At 44.2% G+C, this 25540-nt stretch overlaps 1 protein-coding gene across 1 annotated transcript; it reads right to left on the reverse strand.

Moving 5' to 3' along the window:
- Positions 1-1320: 1320 nt before the first annotated feature.
- On the reverse strand, positions 1321-10446 carry LOC136625229 (leucine-rich repeats and immunoglobulin-like domains protein 1). The gene is made up of 4 exons (XM_066599270.1): positions 9744-10446; positions 9390-9653; positions 3729-3808; positions 1321-2497 (listed from the first exon to the last, which is right to left on the reverse strand). The coding sequence occupies exons 1-4, from the start codon at positions 9991-9993 to the stop codon at positions 2342-2344; spliced, it is 750 nt and encodes a 249-aa protein (XP_066455367.1). The 5' UTR covers positions 9994-10446; the 3' UTR covers positions 1321-2341.
- Positions 10447-25540: the final 15094 nt, after the last annotated feature.

Genomic DNA, 25540 nt, shown 5'->3' on the forward strand with positions numbered 1-25540 from the left:
GCCGCTTAACTATTAATGCACTAATACTTCCGCCAGACTCTACATCAGCGGCCCTATTAATTAACATTGGGACATTGCATATATTACCAAAATATTATGCTATTTTGCATTTTGTATCTTTTGACTGAGGTTTTAATATTTTATAACATTTTATTTATGTACTTGTACACAATTATTAATGTATCCGTAAGCAGGTTGTGCTCTGCTATATTTTATTTCTATGCACGAATTTTTGCCTGTATATACATTTCAAACCCAGCTATACATATCAGTGTACAAAGAAATCCCTCGTTCCCTTCACTACATACCTGTAGGACATCTGGAGGTTGCACCAGTCTCCATAGCAACGCGGCAATATGCAACCACGCTGGGAGCACAGGACGATGCTGACGTACCTACGTCACCACGCCATCCCACGACGTCGGTCGCCATAGTAACACACAGCAATACATCTACAGACACGAGCGATACCATGCACACTCACGTCACCGGCGTCATGACGTAACCCTGCGTCATGACGTTCTGACGCCGGTCGCCATAGTAATACACCAACATACACTAGCGCTACCATGCGTCCTCACATTACCGGCGTCATGACGTTACCGGCGTCATGACGTAACCCCGCGTCATGACGCTCTACACTTCTATGCCGGTAATCCATACCGGAGCCCATAATATATCGAAACAACCGCCCGCATCATAACTATATATATAGTTGGATAGCGGTATAGACGTAAACCTAAAAAAACTTTATGCATACATATTGCCACTCGGGTCACGTGATCATCACGTACCCGGAAGTAGTTTCAGTTTCACTTTCCACCGGCAACTATTGAGCTGACGTGGCACACATGACGTGGAGGTCATGTGGGCTGCTTACACCCGGTTATCCACTTTAGGAATATCATTACATTCATGTAAGTCCCTATATAAGGATGCATTGTTATGTTATGTTTTATGTACTTGATAAAGTCGCTTTTGCGCGACAAAACGCGTTGTACTTTATTAAATCTTTTAGACAATATTACATTGTCAACTCCAGTTGTTTTGTTGAGACGGCGCAAGAGCATTTTTTTCAAACCTTTTTTTCGTCATCACGTTTCCGTGGGTCCAATCCACTATTGGACACAGAAGCTCTGCAGCAGACTCCAACAACTCAGGAACCAGGTCGACACCAGAGGATTAAGACCCTTGAGAGGTCTGACAAGCAAACTTGGACTAGGAGGTGTTGGTGGGACCCCTCTCCACAGGGGTTTCCACCATACACCGGGTAAGTCCCATTTTATTTTATTTTATTCCCTTTAAAACTTTATTTTTATTTCACTTATTCTGATCACCCAGCGACACCCCCCAGTTAACTAGTTGAAGCGCCTCCCTGACTATCTTTTTATATTTCTGCATTAGTATCATGCAGCTCCACAGTCACAGTCTTTCCCACAGTGACGGCTTGCCGGTTGTCAGTCTCCTTTCTACCTCCCCCACCTGCCAGGATAATACCTGTGGGAGGCTCAGGAGGCTTGAAGAAGGGGGTCGTCTCCTTCAAGTCAGGGCAAGTAGCTCTGACATGGCCAACTTTGTTGTAGAAAAAACATCTGCGGGCTTCCAGGTGAGACTTGGAGGGAGGAGAGGGAACAGACCCCCCTGAGGATCTAGGGACAAGGGGGAAGGGTTTGTAAGAGTCACTGTTCTGCTTACCCCCTCTCCAGCTGGTTCCGGATTTCTGCAGAGCCGGTCTCTGCTCGGCGACGTAGCTGTCCAGCTGGGTGGACTCTTTATTCATCTCTTTATATTACAATATATACATCATTATATACATACACCGATTTATACATATAGACATTTCACATGAGATAGTAATAACAATGCTATGGGACCCCAACTATGGGGTACTACATGACAAATTGTACTCTATAGTGAAGAGGCAACCAGTTGGATGTAGAGAGAAGTACAAGAAACTGGCTCTACCAGCCACATCAGTGCAGGCACTTCACCAATATACTGTGGTGAAATGCCCAAGCTGGTCCCCGGGGTCGTGTCTAGACCATTGTATGTTGTATGTGATTTCCAATTATACTGGCCCAGGAAGGATCACTGCAGGCTGAAGATATCGTATCCCGAAGTCACTGCAACCTCCTGACAACAGGGGTGGATCGGCCATTGAACTTACCAGGAGAAATCCCAGTTAGCCAGTTGAATCCTTGGACAGACTTTTAATGCGTGGTGCCACGAGGGGCATATGCTGTTTGAGGGTAATAAGGCACTTTAGGTTCCCAATCCACCCCTGCCTGACAACAGGCAGAAAATATGACCACAAAACCAGAGCTCCTCATAGTTCTTCATCCTACAGCCAATAACTATACAATATATATAAAGCCGAGATAAAAATAATAAAATACGTAGCCACAAGATGGAGCCATTCATACTGCAGAGATCCCCAATCCATTCGTCTCATGGGAATCCTGGGGGTCCAGAAGTGCTCTTGTAACATCAGGAGGATCTAGAAGGAAGCAGTTATATCATCAGTATGACGGTCATACAGTATATTCTGATTACCACTGCCGGACGGGTCACCTGCATCTCTGGGCTCAGTAGCTGGAGGCGGAGGGGAGTCATTTACTGATCATGGCCATGGATTGAATTTATGCATGAGGAGCATGGCGGATGTACAGAGTAATGGAGATCAGCCCTGTGAGGGGGAGTCCAGACCAAATGGAATTATCGCAACATTTCCGTGCTGACTCTGCACAGAAAATCTCATTCACAAGCTGCGGAAATAATCTGCACAAAACTCGTGTGGAAATTCACATGAGATGCGGAATTCAATTCTTCTCAATGAGAGGTTGAATTCTACACAGGAATGCGCAAGAAACCCATTTCAAAAATTGGTGCAGGGTTTTGAGGCAGGCTTTCGCTGCAAATCGGCCTACCTGTAGACTCGCCTTAGGGCTTGGTCGCACAGACGGCGATCCGCCTGTGTTTCAGGACAGGAAGACGGCAGGGCAGGTGAATCTCCGCACCTGCGGATAAGAACATATGGCTAGCAATTGAGCCGGTCATGTGGAGATTCGTCCGACATGCGGTGCGGCAGTCTTCCTGTCCTGAAACACGGGAGGATCGGCGCCGGTGTGACTGAGCCCTTAAAGTGACATTTCTGCTATATTTTTTTTTAAGGCTTTATTTCCAGTTTGTAGTAAAAGATAAACTATACAGTTAAGACCACCAATGACATTTCCCACTAGCTGGACCCCCGCCGCTCCCTCATCATTGCATCGGCATCCCTCTGGGTCATGTTCTGACTACCTCTACTCTCTACACAAAGCTTATTGAGTACATTGTATGTAACATCAGACAGACCACCTATGTCTTCTCTCCTGGGTCCCCCGTAGACGGACACTTGGACACATAACAATGGCTACCCAGTTGGCTTCAGCCGGTCATGTACATTTCCTGTAGTGGTTTTACAGATGTACTTCACCTGCTGCTCAACACTTGTAAAGTACAACACTGAATATAACGGCACCTGATTGATCGGCTCTTGGAGGATGTCCATTCTCTTCTGAGGGACCATTCATCTGCATCTCTACATTATCGGTCGGCACGTTCCTCCTCGTCTTACTATACTAATAACATAACAGATCACAGATCTTGTAGATCACATCTCCGCAGAGTTTTCTGTAATTATCTCAAAATTATACAAAAGAAGATAAAATCCTCCAACACAAACTTACAAAAATGATGACAGCAGAGAGAAGAATCCCTACAGCCAGAGCAGCGGCAACAGCAAGAGAACGTGGGAGAATCCGAGGATCTGCCAGAAGATAAAAGACATATCATAGAGGATGAGACCCGGAGATATGAGCATCTATTGTATACATGTGATTATCTGATAACATACAGGGTATCAGTCACAGTCTGTGTTATTACACAATACATATGCCTGCGGGTGATATATCCATATGTAACCGTGTACCGCAATGTAGGTTGGTGACAAAGAACAAGCTCCGCCAGACCGCTTTCATACGGCTGAGAAAATTGCACAATATTTGTAAAATGCGAGACAGAATGGGGTCATATACACGTGCGATTTTATTTTCCACATCACATTGCGGTGTGGGAAAAAGTCACAGTATGTCCTATGTTTGGGCATTCCCTCAGAACACCTTGCCCATTGTCTGCCAATGTGAGGTGCACGTGAGTGTGAAACGAGGTTTTGACACAAAAATTCCTCGCATCAGTGGGAATATTGCACATTCCTAAGCGCGGTGTTGTGTCAAGTTTCATGGCCTGATATTGCGCTCGCCTGTTTGAAATTAGCCTACTAAAGAGGCTTTCTGGATTATGCTGTCTGACAGCCGTCACCGTAAGAGCTTATTCACACGAACGTATGCATAAATACGTTCTCTCGTACAGAACGTATTTACCTATGAATATATTTTTAACACGCTCGACTGACGATTGGAATTGATATTTTTAAATCCACTCAGGGCTTATTCACACAAACATATATATATAAATACGTTTGCCCGAAGGACCGTATATTTGCATGAAATTAAATGAAGAGGGGTCCAATATTATTTTAACAGTAAGCCCTTCACAGAAAAAGACAACCCTTAAAACAAATAATTTTATTTAGAAAAATTAAAATAGGGGGCTATAGAAAAAACTAAACAATACGAGGATATCCCTATAGACACACAGAGGAATTAAACAGTAAGAGAAGCAGCACACAGACAGAGAACCCAAAAGGGGTCCGGGTCTGAGTATATTCCCACTCCCACCTCTCAGTCACCAAGCAAAATCCCAAGTATGAAACAGACACAAGTAACAGGGTTCGTTGGGATGCCTCCATGTGATATCAGAAGAGTGCAACAAACACCTGATGTATAAGTGAGATGCCTAGTCGGAGCGTGCGGACCCTAGGAGACAAACCCAATAGTTGGGGATAAGCCGGTTCAGAACAGGCACCTATATCTCCATAGATACATCTTGGACTAATACGTATGCCAAATCACAGATTAGATCAGAGGATTGTTCCAATAGATATTTTGGGATTTGTTGGAAGGAACGCACAGTCCGCTATACAGCATCACCTGCAACTATAAGAATTGCAGTCTGATTTGACCAGTAGAGTCAGTCTCACAATATTTAGAAAGAAACTCTAAGGCCTCATGTCCACTCAAAAAATACAATCCGCGCAGAATCTGCCGCGGATTTCCGCGGCGGATTTGCTTTAAATGACTTTTTTTTGCATGCAGATATCCGCACACATTGCTATCAATGTGATAGCAATGTTGCCGATCCGCGCGGAATCCGCGGCAAATGGAGCATGCCGCATTTTTTCTCCCGCGCATGAAAAACGCAAATCATTTAAAATGCCACCCGCGGGTGCAAAAATCAATTTAATGGACCCGCGGATGGCAAAGATTCCCTATGGGCAAAATCTGCTGCGGATTCCGCGGCGGAAATCATGTCCACTGGGTAAATGGAATTTAAAAGACTAAATAGGATTTCAGTTCTGATTTCATTTCTATCACTGGTTCAGATTCCAGTTCTTACTCAGCTCTATTACTGGTTCTAGTTCTAATTTAGTCTTTTACTGGTTTGATTTGTTTCTTCAGAAATAACCCAATTTATCAAGAACCCAATACTGAGATGACTATCAAGGTATTTTACATATTTAGTTCCCCAGATCAGGAGAAATCACAATAGGACCCAATTAGTTTATAGACCATACGGCACCCTTAAATGGGTGCAAATCCAAAGTCGAGATCTGGAGATTATGTCCAGATGAAAGGATGTATATAAACCCAGTCAGGAGCTTATATACAAATTAGGAACAAATTAATGGAACTCAAGTCCAGAGAAAATGGTAGAAAAGTCCAAAATTAGACTAGAAGTAATCCGCCAACCACAAAAACAAAATAAAAAACAGCAGATATGTCAGCCCTGATGGTGGACTGACAGTTAAAATGCTATACCATGATGTCTTGCTATACCATGGCAGGCTGTCTTCTTTTTCCAGTGTTGTATGCAGGGTAACTCCCTCCCCTTCCCTTTTTTTCAGCTGCCATACAATTCCCTGGCAGCTTTATGCGCAGCACAGACAAAGATAGGTCAAGACTAGAGATGAGCGAACCTTTTCGTTTCGAGTAATTACTCGATCGAGTATCGCTATTTTCAAGTACTTCAGTACTCGTGTGAAAAGATTCGGGGGGCGCCGGGGGGCGGGGGGAGGTGTGGCGGCGCGGGGGGTAGCAGCGGGGAACAGGGGGGAGCCCTCTCCCTCTCCCCCCACTCCCTGCTGCAACCCCCCACTCACCCACGGCACCCCCCGAATCTTTTTGCCCAAGTACAGAAGTACTCGAAAATCGCGGTACTCGGGTGAAAAAGGGGCGTGGCCGAGTAGGTTCGCTCATCTCTAGTCAAGACCCATCTTTTCGTGCCCCGTGTAAAAGATACGTCTGAGAAAAATAGAGCTGGTCCTATCTTTTCTTGCACAAATATTTTGCCCGGAAAAAACATGTTTGTCTGAACGAAGCCATTGAAATCAAAGGCATCGCTTGGTCACGTTATAATTGCAACTTTTTAACAAGCGGAAATGCTTCCCAAATACGTTTGTGCGAAATTAGCTTAACTATAGAACAGATCTGATGTACGTATACTAGTTTATTTATTAAGTTATACTTAATAAATTATATGGTAAATTATGAGTTTTATTTATGTTTGCTAATGCATTAATCTCCCAGATGTTTAGGGGCCGCTGCTGCTTTTAACTGTTGAGCAACTAATTGGGAACCACATTATGAGCGAGAGTCGGTGTGAGGGGCTTAAATCATATTAATGTGTTCAATTTTTATCTTCTGCTCCCTACAAAAGGTTTTTAATTTTTTTTTAAAAAAGCAAGTTATAAATACATATAAACACACATAATATAAAAGTGTGATTTTTCGTTTGTTGTGAACAGGCAGTTCCTCAAAGAGGCAGGTGGGTGGAAGAGATCTTAGCATCTCTGCATTCATTCACTGAATGACTATCTCTTCTATGTGAAAGCACAGAAACGATTTTGTTGGGATGGTTGTCAGGCGCCTAACAGTCATTTTTACTGGTTAGTTGCAGCCATGGTTTAAAAAGCCTAGAGAAAGAGGTTTGCTAAAAAAGGTAGAATATCCATCTTTCCCACTTTATAATTAAACCATATGCCTAGTATCAGTGTTAGGACCCAGTGTGGTCAAAAGTGTGGTCACCTGGACGTTGGAGGATAGACTAACATACTTTTATCAAACTATATACTAAGTGTGATATAGAGATATTGATAAAGTATCTCCCAACTATCCATAGCAACTCGCTGCTCAGGACACCAGGAAAGATGAATTCAATGTTTTAATCTCTCATTCCTCCCCTCACATTCCTGATGTAAATTCTTCCTCAGGAAGTCTTTTGATCATGATGGCAATAAAATTAGCCAGTGACAGGTAGATGTTAATTGACCACCCTGCCAGTGAGGCTTAACACTCCGGGTAGTTTCACAGACTCACTGTCACCGAAAGCCAGATTAATGGAAGAATAGTTAATTAGTCATGTGAAGGTCCTATCCCAATATGAGTTATGTTTTTGAAATCGGGCGGGCCAGCTGAATAAAATGCATCTACCCATGTCGCAATACGAGCTCAGTATCACCACTGAATGGCTTATCAGCATACCTGGTTATAATTTAAGCGTCATGCTTGATGTCGCTGAATAGATAAAATCATGACCAGAAGTATACCGGGCCTATATTCCTGATTGGAAGGCCTCCAGAGGAGATATGGCCAAAATTGGTAATTATGATTTTTCCACAAGGAACGTATGCCCCAACCCCAACCTCCTGAATGATATCAGAGGGGATGGTGGAAGGTGTGTTCTCAGGGTTTCTTTATAATTCAGGATTCCACAGACCCCTGTTGCCAGACCACGGAGGTATGCTGTGGCATATGGACTGTCCCATTTTGTTTCCAGCAACTCCACCAATCAGAACATTGGCCCGGGTATCCCAAATCTGGTATCTTTTGTTTATTTTTCTCCTTGCTTTATTTTAAAATACCGTCTTATTGTGTACACCTGTATACCCTTATACACCCATGTAACAACCTTTTTGTATATCCTATGTATATTTGCACTGCTAGTCTTATTAGAATAAATCTGCAATTAGTTGAGCCTTGTCCGTTTTAAAACCATAACTCCAAAGAATGTATTTATAATTCATAGTCTGGGTCCCAGCTTACCTATAAAAGCTGGTGGTTGTAGTAAGTGTGGGTGGGTATTGTAGAGAGTTGGAGCCATGAGACCAAATCAGGTAGTGATTTGAGCTTTTACTTTGCATGCATGCAGAAGCCTGGGTAAGACAAGTACAAAGCAGCCTGTATTTTAACAACTCCAAGCTTTCAATCCTGCTACAGTGATTGATCGAGGCTCTGCCATGACCAGTGTTCAGAGCGGAGAGAGCGCTCAGAATAGTCAATCTGTGACCAACAGGCAACAGAGGAAGGATCAATCAGGGCCCCCACTCTCCGTGACACTGAGAATCTTGCATTTTTTATGTGGTTAGTATATATATTAGAGTTATGTGTTTTTCTGATTAAAAAATGTATATGAGTGCTGATGCCATGTGTTTCTTCTAGTTGTTGGTATAAGTGTCAGGCGCTGAAATTTCATCCTGTGTAAAAGTACCCAAACGCTAGCATTCCACAAGTCTTACCCTAATCTATCCTTGATGTTGACCCCAAAACCATATACTCTAATGGAAATTGTATGTGAAACACTGGCCCCAACACCATATCCTCTAATGTGAAACTCCTCCTGAAACACTGACCCTGATAAACACACCATAACCCAGAGGCAATAAAGCAAAACTGAGAAGAACAGGACTAGAAAACAAGACATATACCAACAAGCAAGAGCAAAATTACAGAGCTAAGGCTTCATTCACACCTGTGTTGGAGATTCTGGATTTAAAATGCACAAAACGTACGCTATAACCAGAAACACATTACAGAAGCCAGTATACTATGGGCTCTTTCAGATAAGCAGATTTCAAATCCATATTAATCCGTGTTGTGCAGATTGTAAAAAATCAGCTAAAGAAAAATCTATAATTCTATTTATAAAATATACATAAATTAGCAGGAAAAAAACACAGCACACAGTATGCACTAATTTAGATCTAATATACCCATCAAAGTCTATGGAAAGTGATTCAGCAACAGATGCATACATATTTTAAGAGTTCTCCATCTGTATTTGCATTAATTGGTATTTTCTACAGGGCAAAGAAGGTGTGATAACAGTATAAAAGCCTATTAATACCCTCTTACCTGTGAGGTCCGTATAATATCCCAATAATATTGTTTTACCTGTAATCTCCAGCTGGTATTCCCGGGTCTCATCACTGACTGGGTTTGTGATCCGGACACGGAGTCTCCTGCCGGAATCTTCTCTCTGGGCACTCGGGATAATCAACATCCTATTGTCATCTATTAGCCGGAATCTGTCAGGGAGAGACCCCCTGTCCACCTCCCAGGCCACAGCCGCCTCCTCTCCAGAGAACTGGACGCTCACAGCAATGTCCTGACCGAGCCGGCTGGAGTTACTGGTTATGTTGGAGATGAGAACTGGATCTGGAAGTATCAGGAGGTCAGTAACCATCAGGTTTCCCATAAAGGACAATAGACAAAATGTCCCCTGTGATGTGATCCACCAGCTCTTACCTAGTACAGTGATGGCTGTAGAGCGCTGGAAGCCCCCCGAACGGTTGTGACGCCAGAGAACATACAGACAGGAGTCGTCCTTCCTGGCATCTGTCAGCCTCCAGCACCCGCTGCTTGTGTTTAGGTGGAGTCTGGGGTCCCAGTGATTATAGGACCAACTATTATCACACCACAACTCCAGTAGCTTAGTCTCTTCATCTCCACATACTCTGTACAGCTGCAGGACATCTCTTGTATGAGGACATTCCATGCCGCAGTCAGTGATGTCTGATCCTCTCCGCACATAGACTGATGAGACGGATGACAGGATCTGGATGATGAGGACAACTGTGAAGACACAAATATAGAGACATCAGTCATTGGAGCAGAGTTCCTCCTCTCTGGAGACATCCTTGTACATTTCCTCCAGGCTGCACTCAGTTTGCTCATTACTAAACCTTGGTTAAAGCAAAATAATTGCCAAAAAGAATCCAAGGAGCAAAAGTAGTTCAACCTTATAAATCAGTAAGAGGATCCAAAAATGTGAAAATGCCAACTGTTTGTGTCCGCACTCTGATCAAAAAGTGGAAGAATGATGGGGTCTTTTCCTAAATAGTCTGGAATGCCCATTTTACTTGGGCATTTCAAAGGTTGGAATCCACTATTTTAGTTTTATCATTATGGGAAGAGAGGACCCCGGAGACTTGCTTCTTCAGAAAATGAGGTGTTTATTATTCTGGCATACACCCAGTGAATTCTCATTCTAAAAACCTGAGTGCCCAGAACCAATAAATATACCTTATATAGCAAAACTTACTTTCACTTTCTCATATAACATGCTATGATTGGTGTTGCTAGGACTGTGTTATGTTAATGTGGGCAAATGAGCACCAGGCCCACCAGAATGATACCAAAGATAGGAGACACCAGGTGAAACAATCACCAATTAACACCTCTCCTTATCTTCTACAAAAGAAGATGACCAAGGATCTATCTGAGCGGGCACATCGCCACAATAGGGGGCAGCCACGCACCCAGGCTAGGACACATATACATGTCACCACCAACAGGGTCAACTGGACAGAAAAAGAAGACACACAGAGCCATAATCAAACCATACAGCAGCCAAACACAAACACCAGTAGCAGATGTTAATGCTGTAAATGCCAGGTATTTGTTGAAATTTTGGCCAAAACATGGAAGCTAGCGGGACACGTCATGGCTCCCTGCAATACTAGTAGTCCCTACACTATCCAGGGGTCCAGCAACATAATCATAAGACACAAACCTTTCTTGTAGCCACCACACATAGAACCTGCTCGCACAACACAGAGAGAAATGAGAACAGCGATAGCTGAACACACCCACACCTGGGAAGACAGCTTATATGTGTAGTGACCTGGAGTGATTGGCTGACTGAAGACACACACACGCCCAGCAAGCACAATCCCCCTCACTTGGGCTGGAAAGCTCCAGAGAACCTGTAGTACAAGAGATCTCAGTAGACAGACATGACAATTGGTTAACATGTTATCACCAACTTCTGGTCCACCTTAATTCTCATATTTAGGCAGTTTTCTACCTCCATCTTATGCTACCTTTTAACTAAGAAACAGATATACATTTATGAAACAAAATGGCAGAAAACATATTTTCATCATGTGATTACATCATTCTATAACTGACTGACTATATAGTATAACTATATTTCCTACATGTACAAAAAGCTACTAAAAGATGGAATATAACTCATGGTTTTTAACTTCTATAGAAATCCTTATCTCGATCAGAAACTATGCAAGTGAAGGTACCCTTACATTGCATACATAGTACACACATATATGTATACTTACTGCATATAATACGCATGTATTGTACACAAATATACACTCATTATAAAAAAAAAAAATTCCTCCCCCTAGAAGCAGTTGTCAGAATCGAATTAAGGCATGCGTGATTGTAACATTAATATAAATGATTACAATATCAGAGCAAAAGGATAATTTCTTGCAGAAAACTGACCCCTTGTAAGGAGGCTCTAGTACTCTGTTGTACCGCCTCTAGTTTGGATACAAGCTGTGGTACAGACGGGCATGGAGGCTCTAGTACCCTATTGTACCACCTCTAGCTTGGATACAAGATGTGACACAGGTGGGCATGAAGCCTCTAGTACCCTGTTGTACCGCCTCTAGCTTAGATACAAGATGTGATGCAGGTGAGCATAGCAGCTCTAGTACCCTGTTGTACCGCCTCTAGCTTAGATACAAGATGTGATGCAGGTGAGCATAGCGGCTCTAGTACCCTGTTGTACCGCCTCTAGCTTAGATACAAGATGTGATGCAGGTGAGCATAGCGGCTGAGTACCTTCTGGTCTTGGTTAACCCTTTACATCAACATTTAACCATTTCCTTCCCAGGCCTGGCTTCCACATCACCATCTTTATTTTTCCACCCTTAAACATTTCAGTTTGTTTCTTAGTGGAATTGTATAGATAAGGGGTTGCCGTGAAGGTGGAAATAAATGTGAAATAATTCATCTTTGTTGGATTTATTTAACATGACAAAAACCTGGCATTTTAACAGGGGTGTGTAGACCTTATATCCACTGCGTGTATTATATTATTATATACACATATTGTGACCAGCTCGTTTTTTTTTTCTTAAATCCAAATATAGTCCTGTAGGTCCTGAAGGTTAGTCCATACTTGCACTATGGGTTCCATTTTCATGCTCAGTTAGGCTAGCCTCACACGGGCGATCATGACATGTGATTTTGCCATGGATGCGAGGTGTTTTTATAACAAATCCACCTATTATCACTTCGGTCAAGTAGCAATCCTGAGTTTTTCCCATTGTTTTCAGAAGTATTTCCCAGTGGGTGTTCTAGCTCTGGCCTAGTCATGGTGCTGGCTACTCTGCATAGAACAGTGGCTCGTGCAGTAGACGTATTACACAAGGGGGACTGGTGATAGCAAATGGTACAAGCTCAATATGACGCCAGTGCCTTTGCATGTAATGTAGTGATGAAAGAAAGAGACTAGTCCAAAGAGCTTTAGTAATACTGGAGGTACATAGTTTACTGGCTGTTGCAATATGACAGAACAAAGTTCACTTGGCAGTTTTAGCAGGAAGTAGACACTTCAACAATTTCCATAGACATGAAATAACCTGCGGTGATTCCTCAACTTCTTCTCTCTTGAAAAGCTACAGCCACCACACTAAGTTAAGTCCTGACTGTCTGTGAAAGTTATTTGTGGAAGAATGGAGGGAATAGGGCAAGCTTGCCAGTGAACACACTGACAGTTAGCTGTATAGGGACAGGTTAGACTCATAGTTGTGATAGCTGTTTTCTGTTCGGCTCCTGTGGGGTCTGTCCTAGCTCAGATTAGCTATAACAGTGTTGTGAGACCCCAACTCTGGGACACTAGAATCGCACCCATGCACCTAGCACATGGTGTGATGCTGCCACCATGCCCCATTGAAAGCAATGGATGATGCGATGCGCGGGCATGCCCAAAGATAGGACGTGCCGTGATTTGTTTCCCGGATCGCAATGCAGGAAAAATGAATAAATAAATAAAATTGCCCATGTGTATAACCCCATTTAAAAGGGGGGTTCATGTATGGCGAGATTTGTGCGTTTTGCAATACACAAACCTTGTGTGATTTTCTCGCCCCCAGGTGACGCCGGCATTATACTCAGACCTCTCTGACTGAACAGAACCATTAAATGATGTAACCTAATGGACCCCATTGACTATAATAGATGCAGCACTATGTCACCCTGTTTAATGGAAACCACCGACTGGTGGTGCACCGAACATCTGATGCTGATGTGCACAATAGTGGGGATTTTATTGGATCTGCTTTTTTGAATGGATGCAATGGTAAAATGGAAAAGGAAACGCTGATGTGAACCCAGTCTTAGGGACCATTTACATCTGCGTCTGAGGCTCCAGCGCAGATCCAGCAAAAAGTCCCAGATGAAGTACTGCAGGTATGCTGCGCCATTTCATCCGTGAAAATACCGGTCACAATGCCAGAAACCAGATAGACCCCATTATAGTCAATGGGGTCTCTTCGTTGCTGTTTATCTCGGAGGATGGAGCTGAACGAAAATCTGCCGGAGCTCCAGGTGCAGATGTGAACGGGGCTATAGTCTAAATCACAAATAAAGTAGAAACAAATGGAACCCTTCTAAAATAGATAAAGTGATATCTAGGGACTAGTATAGCGTAGTCAGGCTTGTTTTCTGTATTCAACTCCTGTGTGGAATCGTTGGATTAGAAGAGCTGCTGCACTACTTATCATTCCTATCCGGTCCTCCATCAGAGCGCTGTTCACACCCTGCAGATTCCTGTATCTACAATCAACCACAGAGGGGCCCCTTGCAACATGACTGCTCTTAGTCTCTGATGTCTGAGGTATCTTGCATGGGATGCCATTAGGGTTGCCACCTTTGTCATGAAAAAATACCGGCTATGGTTTAAAAATGGGCGTGGCTTATCACAGTTTTTTTCTGCACCTTTATCTCCTGGATCCCATACGCGTGGGATCCAGGCCAGCGTGTTCTCGTTAGTAGATAATGCTTACTGTGATTCACACTAAACCTCATCTACTCGCGAGAACATGCTGCAGTCTGTAGACGCTCGCATCACATACAATCTACACGCAGGCATGTGTTACATCTCCCAGAGCAGCCCCAGTGGTAATAGTGACATCCCACAGCGGCCCCCAGTGGTAATAGTGACATCCCACAGCAGCCCCCAGTAGTGATAACGACATCCCACAGCAGCCCCCAGTAGTAATAGTGACATCCCACAGCGGCCCCCAGTAGTAATAGCAACATCCCACAGCGGCCCCCAGTAGTAATAGCAACATCCCACAGGGGCCCCCAGTAGTAATAGTGATATCCCCCAGCGGCCCCCAGTAGTAATAGTGACATCCCACAGTGGCCCCAATGGTAATAGTGACATCCCACAGAGGCCCCCAGTGGTAATAGTGACATCCCACAGTGGCCCCAATGGTAATAGTGACATCCCACAGAGCGGCCCCCGTGGTAATAGTGACATCTCACAGAGCGGCCCCAGCAATAAGTGACATCTCACAGAGCGGCCCCCAGTAGTAATAGTGACATCCCACAGTGGCCCCCAGTAGTAATATCGACACTCCACAACTTCCGTTCTGGCAGAGCATTTCTTTCTGGAAGCGTGGCTTGAATTCCCCACCTCCAGCAAAGATAATGCTCTGATTGGCTAGCCAGCGCCAGCCAATGAAAGCTGGCACTGGGTTAACCAACCACAACCATTCAATGAAGTCATTGAATGGTTGTGATTGTATACCATATGTATGCATACTTATTGTAATTCTGATTTCCATATTATATATACCTTCATATATTTATTTCCTCACAGACAAGTAGTATTTCAAATGTATGTGTATCCATATATGTATGTATAGGTTATTCCCAGGAAGAGACCCTTGTTTTCATCTAAGGCTCTATCTTGTGTGGAGGCACTAATTAGAGAAACTCAGTATTATGCCCATTCTTCTGTGGTGGAAGCCCAGTATATATCTATATGGATCGGTGGGCCTTGGCAGTAGACAGTTGTCAATTTAACATTCTGTATACATATTTCTGTCTTGCTACAAATATAATGTCTTGCTACAAGTTATGCAATAGGTACTTCCGCTTATATGAAATATCTGTTTTATAAACTCTGCTGGATGGAATTTAGCACGCAACCAAGATATAAATATATCTGTTTGTCCGGTTGCATGGGTGATTAAAGGAACTAGGAAGTAGACAATGAACCGAATCTGAGACAAGCTTCCGCTTTCAAGTTACCGCGAAAATTTCCCCAGCGACTTTACTGGAAACGTATGCAAATAACATGGGAGGTTTGTGCAATTTATAGTTCATGATGTAACATCCAATCATATCGAAGGAACCACACGTGGGTCCAAGACAACCCACTCATTTCATCCACCACCTGATGGCCAATCACAGATGACCGGAGGATGGAAGAATTGCAAGATGCTTATCCAATAATTAAACAATACGTTGTATCTATGTAATCTTTGACCTGCCCAGATGGGCGGAAATGTTAAACTCTTAAAATAGGCTACACGCCGATCATTAAAGTTAGAATTGAGGAAGCTATGCATGCTGAACCTCGTGTCAGTGTGAAAAACTTCTTATGTGCATTATCAATTCAGAATTAATATGGAAGGGTGTAAACATTCCAAATTGAGTAAGCCGTGGTTCCGCAAAGGAAGGTTCCTCGACAGCTGGTGGCCCGTACGGGGAGTGATCGATAGGTTCCATAGAATTCGGACAGAAGACACGGACATATGCGACCTTGGACTTGGTGGGCCCAAAATATCATCAGAACACGGTGAGATAAATTAATTATCTATACCTGTGTGGCTAAGTTCAGGCTCGCCTATGTGCCGTGCCAGGCCGAATGATTTGGATCCGCACGACGACAGGTACTTCTTTAAGTCTCGATCACTCGATAAGAACCTGTCATAAGATATAAAAGGAATGTTTGCATGCCTGTTGTCTTGAGAGTACTAGTTAATTGGTGACATCAATAGCTGCCCCCCGGGAGGGCCTGTACGGGGTGTTTCCACTCCTGAGGGAGGAGGGAGCCGTTCAGGTGGCCTGTCGCAGAGACTCAGCAGTCCTGAGGCCCGTTTGGAGGGCCCAGGGAGGGAGAGACTGCCAGAGAAAAGTCTGATATGGGATTTCCGCTCCTGCTAGGCCTGCTTGTAGGGTCCGGGAGAAGGGAGCTGTCAGACACGTATCCCGAGGGGCAGTGAGACTAAGCCAGCCGTACTGGTGCTCTGTCTATTTGTGTGTGTCCACAAATATTTGTTTATCGTGTAAATGTCCACGAGTAGATCCCTCTGTCTGAGGGTAGATCGATAAACTGTGTAGCGACAGAAATGCTAGAGACTCTAGGGCGGGGCATATTATGTCCGGCGTCTGAGGAGACTTTTATAATCATGTTGTTATATAGGAATAGTTTGTTTGTCTGTCATATAGAAGTAGTATCAGTCCTGCTCAACTGTGCCCGTAATTGTTTAGAGAGAAAAAAAAAGCTGCTAACTTCATTTAAAAAGAGGAAGTGGAACTCTTAATAGAAGCGGAGCAATTCTTGTGCTGTAACATTTGTTAGTTATTTAACTAGTATTGGATGTTAAAACTACTAGTATGTCTTGTTATGTAATCTAATCTTTGTCATACGCCCGTCATAAATGTAAAAAGTTATATGCCACTCACATCCTGAGGGGGCTCTTAAGAATACAGACTGCGTAGCCCACCATGCCCACAAGAAAATACATCTATGTTTGCCAAGTCCCCAACAGCGTACATGTTAGCAGTCCCCAATTCAATTGTAACCACATACAATGTTAGGTGGTCACCGCTGTGACAGAAGTTACAACATAATATATGTGATTTATGCATTAGACGTTAGAATTTCCCTAAGAGACTTAAAAAGAGGAAGTGAAGGTGGGCTGCAATGGCGTCTGTATTAATACACAAAGACACCAGTTTAGTGAAGAGAGAGAATTGCAGTACATTACCAATCAGATGGAGATGCCCGGCATCTAAGACTGCATCTGCCCGGTCGCCAGAAGTCTGGGACAAAAACTGTTGTAGAAGTAAAAATTAGCCGTTCTCCCTGTCGCTGGGCTGTCACATGAGCGAGAGACTTGAAAAGAGGAAGTTACTTGCCCTGTAGTCCCAGCACAAGTAACGTATATTCACAGACAATATAAAATAAATAAATAAACTACAGGGAGTAAGAGACGGTAGAGAAGCCAAGGAAGAGGAAACAAGCAGGTAACGATAAGGCCAGGTATCCACAGGAGGAACGGGGCAGATTGACCCGTAATTTGTAAAATGTAAATTGTGTGGTGCATAAGACTTTATCTTTATTGGGTTGTGATGTGTACCCAAGGACTGCCCAACATTGAATGAGAGAATAAGGAAGTAAGTGATTAGCCACACTCAGAGGGGTGGAGCTTGATGATGCAAGAACACGTCTCTTATCCAAGGAGGGGGTAAGAATCATAGATAGCCAGAAGAGAAAGTTTTTTTTGGGACACCCACAAGACAGGCATAGGGAAATTGAATGTATCGACCATTATAATATATACGAGACCCAGATACACACTCCTGGGTCAAACAGTATCCCCCTAGTTAAAAAAAAAAAAAAAAAAGGGTGAAAGGTCAGCCACATATGTTAGGTGCTATGTGCTGATGCTTTGGAAAAAACTGCCAACCGGCCACAATTTCACTGTTAATTTCTCTTGCAGAAGGCTGTAAGGCCTGGAGGCCTCCAAAGACTAACCAAGTTCTGCAGGCCATACCTGTACATACACCCGTTGCCAAATTCCGCACCTTTCTGGGCCTTGTTTCATACTGCCGCCTATATGACAGTATTGACACAAAAGCACGGAGGACAACCACAGCCATGAGGGTGGATCCAGTGACGTGAGGAGCTCCCTCATCTGCTTTTGGGGTGGCAGCAGTACAGGCAATGGTTGACAAATCTTCTAAGTTGGTATTGGACTACCCCCTAGTGGTCCACACCCCAAATGACACCCAGAACATACTCATGCAAGTGCAACCCAAGCACTTATCTCTGGCCTATTAGATCCGGCTACAATGTGCTCTTTCCATGCCTCCCCCAATATTGCTCTGAGCTTCCCAATGTTGTAATACCTTGAATCCGGCTACTCTTCTTTTAATCAGGTATTCCTGTGGGGAGGGGAGGCATAGGTGATTTGAGTATGGCAGATCAGCTATTTTTTAAATAGCATTATTGTAGTGATGTACACACTGTTAATGATGCATATTTTGAGTTTTCTTTTGTAGATGGTATCAGGGTGAGGATTGATGATTCCGAACCAGATATGCAGAGGTCACACAACAAGATGTCCTAAACGCAGAAGCTCTGCCTCCGCATGTCTCAGGGCAAGAAGCGGAACCGGAGGCCCTCACTGAGGCGTGTGGAGTGGTAGAAGGTAAGTCGGCAACTTTTTACACTGACTCCTGGAATGCATTTGGCATAGCTCATGATTATGGCCCAATATGGAAGGCCAGACAGCTTGTTATCTCAGTAGGACAGCCAATTAAGAATGGTGCAGCGGTGCAGAGTCTCATGGAAACCCTACTACTACTACCTGGCAATGGAGAATCCACACCGATTTCTACAACGGAGAAGCGAGAGATGACACCCTCGCCGACAACACAGCAAAGGCAGCGGCCCTCAAGCCGTGGAAGAAAGAAGAATAGATACTGACAGCATGAGTCAGTGATAAGACTTTGGACTTTGATAAAACCTTTGGACTTTGATAAAACCTTTGGACTTTGATAAGACTTTGGACTTTGATATGTCAAGGACTTTACAGTTACAAGTCAACGAGGAAAGAAAGCAGATGGGCTAAAATACGGGAGCGACAGCACAGGACGGCGTATGGCGAACAATCAACAGAACTTGCCTACAGAGGTCCCTGTTCCCCATGATGGCCCAGCTGGTATACAGAATCAAAAGCAGCGATGACGGCGACACTGAACAAGAATGGGTGACACCTGGGTTCTCTGTAGCTGCTGCATCATTTGTCCAGTTAGCATGATCTTTGCCATGTGCGAGTCCGGACAGAAGTAAGGTGGCCATATAACACTTGCCTTGACCACTCTACCAATTTCAGAGATTACCAATTTGACCAAATTCAGCTCACACCTGTTGGGGAGTATGAACATGTGCTTGTTGTTGCTCGAGTCTTTTTCAGGTTGGAGGCCCACCCTGATACTAAGGTAAATGAGCAGATAACCACACAGAAATTCATGAATGAGGTAATCTGCAGATATGGGGTACCAGAAGTGATTGAGTCAAACAAAGGTACACACTTCACAGGTGAAATAAAGCAACACATCATGTCTGTTTTGGGTATATTTCAGGCTTTTCACACACCCTACCATCCACGGAGTAGTGGGAAAGTAGATACAAAAGGCAATAGAGAAAATGGGTAAATTTTGAATTGAGTGTCTTTCATTAGTTTTTCTTTTTCCCAGGAGGGTACATGCCACAGTAGCTGAATTTGGGGAATGATTTTCTTGTTAATTTTGTCATAGGCCTCTCCAAGGAATTGTTAGTAATGCATTCTGCAGTCTCTGCTTTTCCCCAGGTCCTACAGATGAGTGTCACAATCTAAAACCAGGTGACAGGGTCTATGTGGAAAAGTTTAAGAGAGAAACCCTGTTTGAAGGTCCCTACCAGATGTTGCTCACCACCCCAACTGCAGTCAAGCTCAAAGGAAAGCCCACTTGGACCCACTTGGATCCACACTTCGCACTGAAAAAAACTAATGATCCTGCATATCCTTTACATGCTATAATGTGGTACAATTCCTCTAACACACACCTTTGACTACTGTACACTAGCTCCCTGTTACAGAACAAATTAATACAATCAAATGCGCAATATGAAGAGTACACTGAGGGTGAGAATCCAACACTGCATCGTGCTAAGAGAGAAGTTGACGCTCCAGGTGGTAACTTTGATCCACATGTACACATAGATGTAATAGGAGTGCCAAGGGGGGAGCGAGATTAATTTAATTCTAGAGATCAGGTTAAAGCAGGTTTTGATTCCTCATTTGCTTTTGTCACTGTTAATAATAATGTAGATTGGATGAATTATATCTCTTACAATCAGCAGAGGTTTGTAAACTACACCAGAGATGCTTTGCAAGGGTTAGCTAACCAGTTAGGGCCCACTGCATCCATGGCGTTCCAAAATAGAGTGGCCGTGGATATGATTTTCGCAGAAAGAGGTGGGGTATGTAATTTCCTGCACAAACCTGGAGGGGGCACCCGGATCCTATACGTGTATTCTCCCTTTAATGTGACCAATGTTTCCCTTGTTTGAAAAAGATGAAGAGCCAGTTCCGATAATGCCAACCAGGTACGTTACCAGAAGAATGGAGAAATGTAGCAGTACTGCGCCTGCCTCAGTCTCATAAGATGGACTGTCAGTGGACTTCCCATTTGCCTAGGGAAAGTGCAGAAGACCTTAGGTTCCAGCGAGGGCACACCCTGTGGGGTGTTAACTCGTACAGATAGAGGGTATGGATGCCCGGAAATAAGCCCAGGGAATCCATGGCCTCCTTCTGAGGTGAGGTAGGGATCCCTCCCCTTTTAGGAGTAGGGACTTACGGGCAGTGGGAAAACCCTGACGCAAGGGTGAGGCGACCTGGACGTGTTCACCATTAGGACTATCTCCAGGAGGGACAATGGTGTGGGTGAAGATTAGGGAGTCCCACGCCGTGCGTACCTGTGCACACTACTAGTATGTACTTCTAGTACAGCACATTAGAGTGAGAAGAGAGGTTCCTGGTGATAGTTTTGATCTACACGTATACATTGACATCATAGGATAGCCAAGGGGGGTACCTGACAAGTTTTAAAAATTAGAGACCAAGTTAAAACTAGATTCGAGTCACTAGGTACGATTTTAGCCAAAAAAGGGAGTGTCTGTAAGATGATAGGGGAGACTTGTACCTACATTCCAGACAAAACGTGACCCACAGGTAAAAACGCAGTTGCCATTAAGAAGCTGACCGCACTAACTAAAAAGAGCTAACCTTAGTCTGTTTTCCTCAGTTAGGTACCTAACAGGAGAAGGGAAAAATATAGAAAAATAAGTTTTGAAACATTGTGTATTTAGAACACTGTGATAGGTTTTCGCTAAGATTTTGCTTTATTTTATCTGCAGTGCACTCTGCTTATGTTCACGCAACATGCCGGTGTTACAACGCCCCTGGTCCTGTTACCTTGCCGCCTCTGGAAAAGGGAAGTGGGAATAATCAGCTTGTAGCTCTTTCCTTCCAGACTAATATATATGATAATGCACTTACTAATAAGACAGGGGTTCAGTCATGTTGATCAGTTATTAGATAGTCCTGACTTTGCACTCTTGTTGATGAATCGAGGTAACGTCAAGAAGGCGGGGTTCTATACAAGTTATGCAGTGTTTACCTGAAATAGTGAAAGTCGCACCTCTCCTAACCTAATTATATTTGTCACCTTTATAGTCATCCTAATTTCTGTTTGTTGTTGCATACAGTGTATTCCGACCCTGATGACTACCTGGTCCACCCGTCTCACTACGATGTCCAACAAAAAGCCCACTGTCAGCGCAAACGTCGTCATCATGGATCCAGAATACGATGATGTCGAACCATCCTATACCCCCATGACAGCAATAGCTCCAGTGTACAACACAATGCGAGTCTAGGGTCAGCAGTGGGGGTGGGACGGAGTAGGGCGAGTTTAGTGAAACAGATAGTTTCAAGGGGGGTCTGTGGGGGAAGCCCAGTATATATCTATATGGATCGGTGGGCCTTGGCAGTAGACAGTTGTCAATTTAACATTCTGTATACATATTTCTGTCTTGCTACAAATATAATGTCTTGCTACAAGTTATGCAATAGGTACTTCCGCTTATATGAAATATCTGTTTTATAAACTCTGCTGGATGGAATTTAGCACGCAACCAAGATATAAATATATCTGTTTGTCCGGTTGCATGGGTGATTAAAGGAACTAGGAAGTAGACAATGAACCGAATCTGAGACAAGCTTCCGCTTTCAAGTTACCGCGAAAATTTCCCCAGCGACTTTACTGGAAACGTATGCAAATAACATGGGAGGTTTGTGCAATTTATAGTTCATGATGTAACATCCAATCATATCGAAGGAACCACACGTGGGTCCAAGACAACCCACTCATTTCATCCACCACCTGATGGCCAATCACAGATGACCGGAGGATGGAAGAATTGCAAGATGCTTATCCAATAATTAAACAATACGTTGTATCTATGTAATCTTTGACCTGCCCAGATGGGCGGAAATGTTAAACTCTTAAAATAGGCTACACGCCGATCATTAAAGTTAGAATTGAGGAAGCTATGCATGCTGAACCTCGTGTCAGTGTGAAAAACTTCTTATGCGCATTATCAATTCAGAATTAATATGGAAGGGTGTAAACATTCCAAATTGAGTAAGCCGTGGTTCCGCAAAGGAAGGTTCCTCGACACTTCCATTAAGCAAAGGTGCCAGGTCCCCCTGTCCCATGCAGGTTAGCGTCAAATACTGTTGGGAAGGGTCATTCTTCATACCCTCCCCCATCTCGGGTTACATGTGCATATAAACATATTACATGCATGTACATATTAGGCTAACTTTACATAGGTGTCCGAGGTGCCTCTGAGCCCGTTGCAGATGCGGTCCAGAAAAGCTGAACAAAATGCCTCAGAATATGGCACGATTTTGTCTAGTAAAATGACGGACCCCTTACTATCACTGGGGGTCTGTGGGTGTCCATCGCTTGACAGATCTTGCACTGCAATTTCTAATAGTGGAATATTCAATCCCAAGTGAAGGTACCCTTACATTGCATACACAGTACACACATATATGTATACTTACTGCATATAATTCGCATGTATTGTACACAAATATACACTCATAAAAAAAAAAAATCCTCCCCCTAGAAGCAGTTGTCAGAATCGAATTAAGGCATGCGTGATTGTAACACTGATATAAGTGATTATAATATCAGAGCAAAAGGATAATTTCTTGCAGAAAACTGACCCCTTGTAAAGAGGCTCTAGTACTCTGTTGTACCGCCTCTAGTTTGGATAAAAGCTGTGATACAGACGGGCATGGAGGCTCTAGTACCCTGTTGTACCACCTCTAGTTTGGATAAAAGATGTGACACAGGTGGGCATGAAGCCTCTAGTACCCTGTTGTACCGCCTCTAGCTTGGATACAAGATGTGATACGGGCAGGCATGGACCCTCTAGTACCCTGTTGTACCACCTCTAGCTTGGATACAAGATGTGATACGGGCAGGCATGGACCCTCTAGTACACTGTTGGACCACCTCTAGCTTGGATACAAGATGTGATACAGTCAGTAGTGGAGATTCTACTACCCTGCTGTACCACCTTTAGCTTGGATATAAGATGTGATATGGGCAGGCATGGAGACATAAAGGTTCTGTATGGTATCCTGTGGGATATCGGTCCACATTTACTGTAACTGAGCCTCCAGATCGTGCAAACTTGTAGGCTGTCAAACTTGGCATCCCAGATGATCCCATACATGTTCTATTGATGATAAATCTGGTGATCGGGGTGGCAAATAGGGGCTACTTACCCGTTTTCTCACTTACTTTCTCCTACCAGGGGTGGCAGCACTGCAATGACATCTAGAAACACGGAGTAAAGTCCAAATGCCGGTTCCTCCAGCGTTTATTTCAGGATAGCATATACAACTTTGCACTGTTGTAGGTCACAGTGCGTACAGCAACAGCATTTAAACATAAGAGGAATGCATACATTCCAGGAAAGTGACTTCGTCCCAACAAGCGTAGAGCGACTGCTGATTACCCCTGTACACTCTGTGCTTTCGGGTCCCTCACAGACCACCAGGTCTTCAGAGACCTCAGGGTCTCATGCCCCACAGTAGTCAAAGGATCTAAGCTCCACAGGCTTCAAGGACCCTGAGCTCATGAGGGAAGGGAAATTTAACCTGTGTAGCCGCACCCTCCTAGGTGCAGGTTAACTAAACAACCTCAGTAACTGCGCTCTGAGGGCGATTTAAGGGATCTAGGATCTAAGCTCAGGGCGAGGACCTCTAAGGTAGTTTACTTGGAAATACTACCTGTACTACGAGCCACACAAGAAAGGCAGTGGGAGATTAGGGAGTTAAACAAGTTGCTTCAGAATTGGTGTAGGTTGGAGGGGTTTGGGTTCCTGGAGAACTGGGCTGACTTTACAGGCTCTACCATAGGGATGGGCTGTATCTCGATGAGGAGGGTGCTGCTCTGCTGGGTATTATTGTACTTTTTCGCCATCTCAAGTAATGGGTGGTGACAAGGTACCAGCTGTCAAAGAACTTGGTAACACCCCCAGCTTCTGATTGGCTGGGGGGGCGTTACTAAATTAACGCAAACACCCCCAGCTTCTGATTGGCTGGGGGGGTGTTACTAAATTAACACAGTGCAGGAGGGCAGCGGCGAGGCAAGGAGTGGCAGCGCAGGCAGAGCCCCAGGGTATTAGTGTATCTTGACACCACCAGGAAGTCCTGGGTGAGTCAAGATTTACAGGGGTTGACGCTGCTGAGCTGCTTGTGCTGCAGGTCCTGAAATGGCCAAGGAAGATGAAACTGCAGCAAGTGTGTTCCCCGGGGCAGTGGTAGAACGGCAGCTCGGAGCCGCAAGTGTCTTCCCCGGTGGTGCTGTCCTCTGCAAGCGTGATTTGCTGCCAGTTGTGGGGCACAAGCGCGTGGCGGGCTGTGCTCTGCATCCTTCATGGGTGAAGTTCTCAGCATTGGCAGCTTTCAGAGGGGAAGCGGCCATCACGCAGGTTAGAGCCGCCTTTCCAGGACAAAAGCCGTGCGGAAAACACAGCTCATACAGACCGCGGCCGTGTTAACCCTACACTTCCAGGGGGGACGGCAGGTCCGCTTACACTGCTGCCTGCAGCCGACTGTGTATTGCTGCAGTGCGCTGCAGGCTCTGCCTGAAGGACATTTCTCTTCTTAGTCTGACATTATTATAAGTTAATAGTGCCATGTTACAGCAGGAAACATTGCAGTATTTACAGATAATAATGTGAGGCTAAGAAGAAAAGTTTTCTTCAGCCGAAGCCTGCAGTGCTGGGACAATGCAATGCTCAGTGTGCTGCTAGGACCTTACACACTCGGCCCTATCGGGAGCTAGGGGTGCATCAG

This window comes from Eleutherodactylus coqui, chromosome 4 (genome assembly GCF_035609145.1).
Source record: "Eleutherodactylus coqui strain aEleCoq1 chromosome 4, aEleCoq1.hap1, whole genome shotgun sequence".
NCBI classification, from domain to species: domain Eukaryota; kingdom Metazoa; phylum Chordata; class Amphibia; order Anura; family Eleutherodactylidae; genus Eleutherodactylus; species Eleutherodactylus coqui.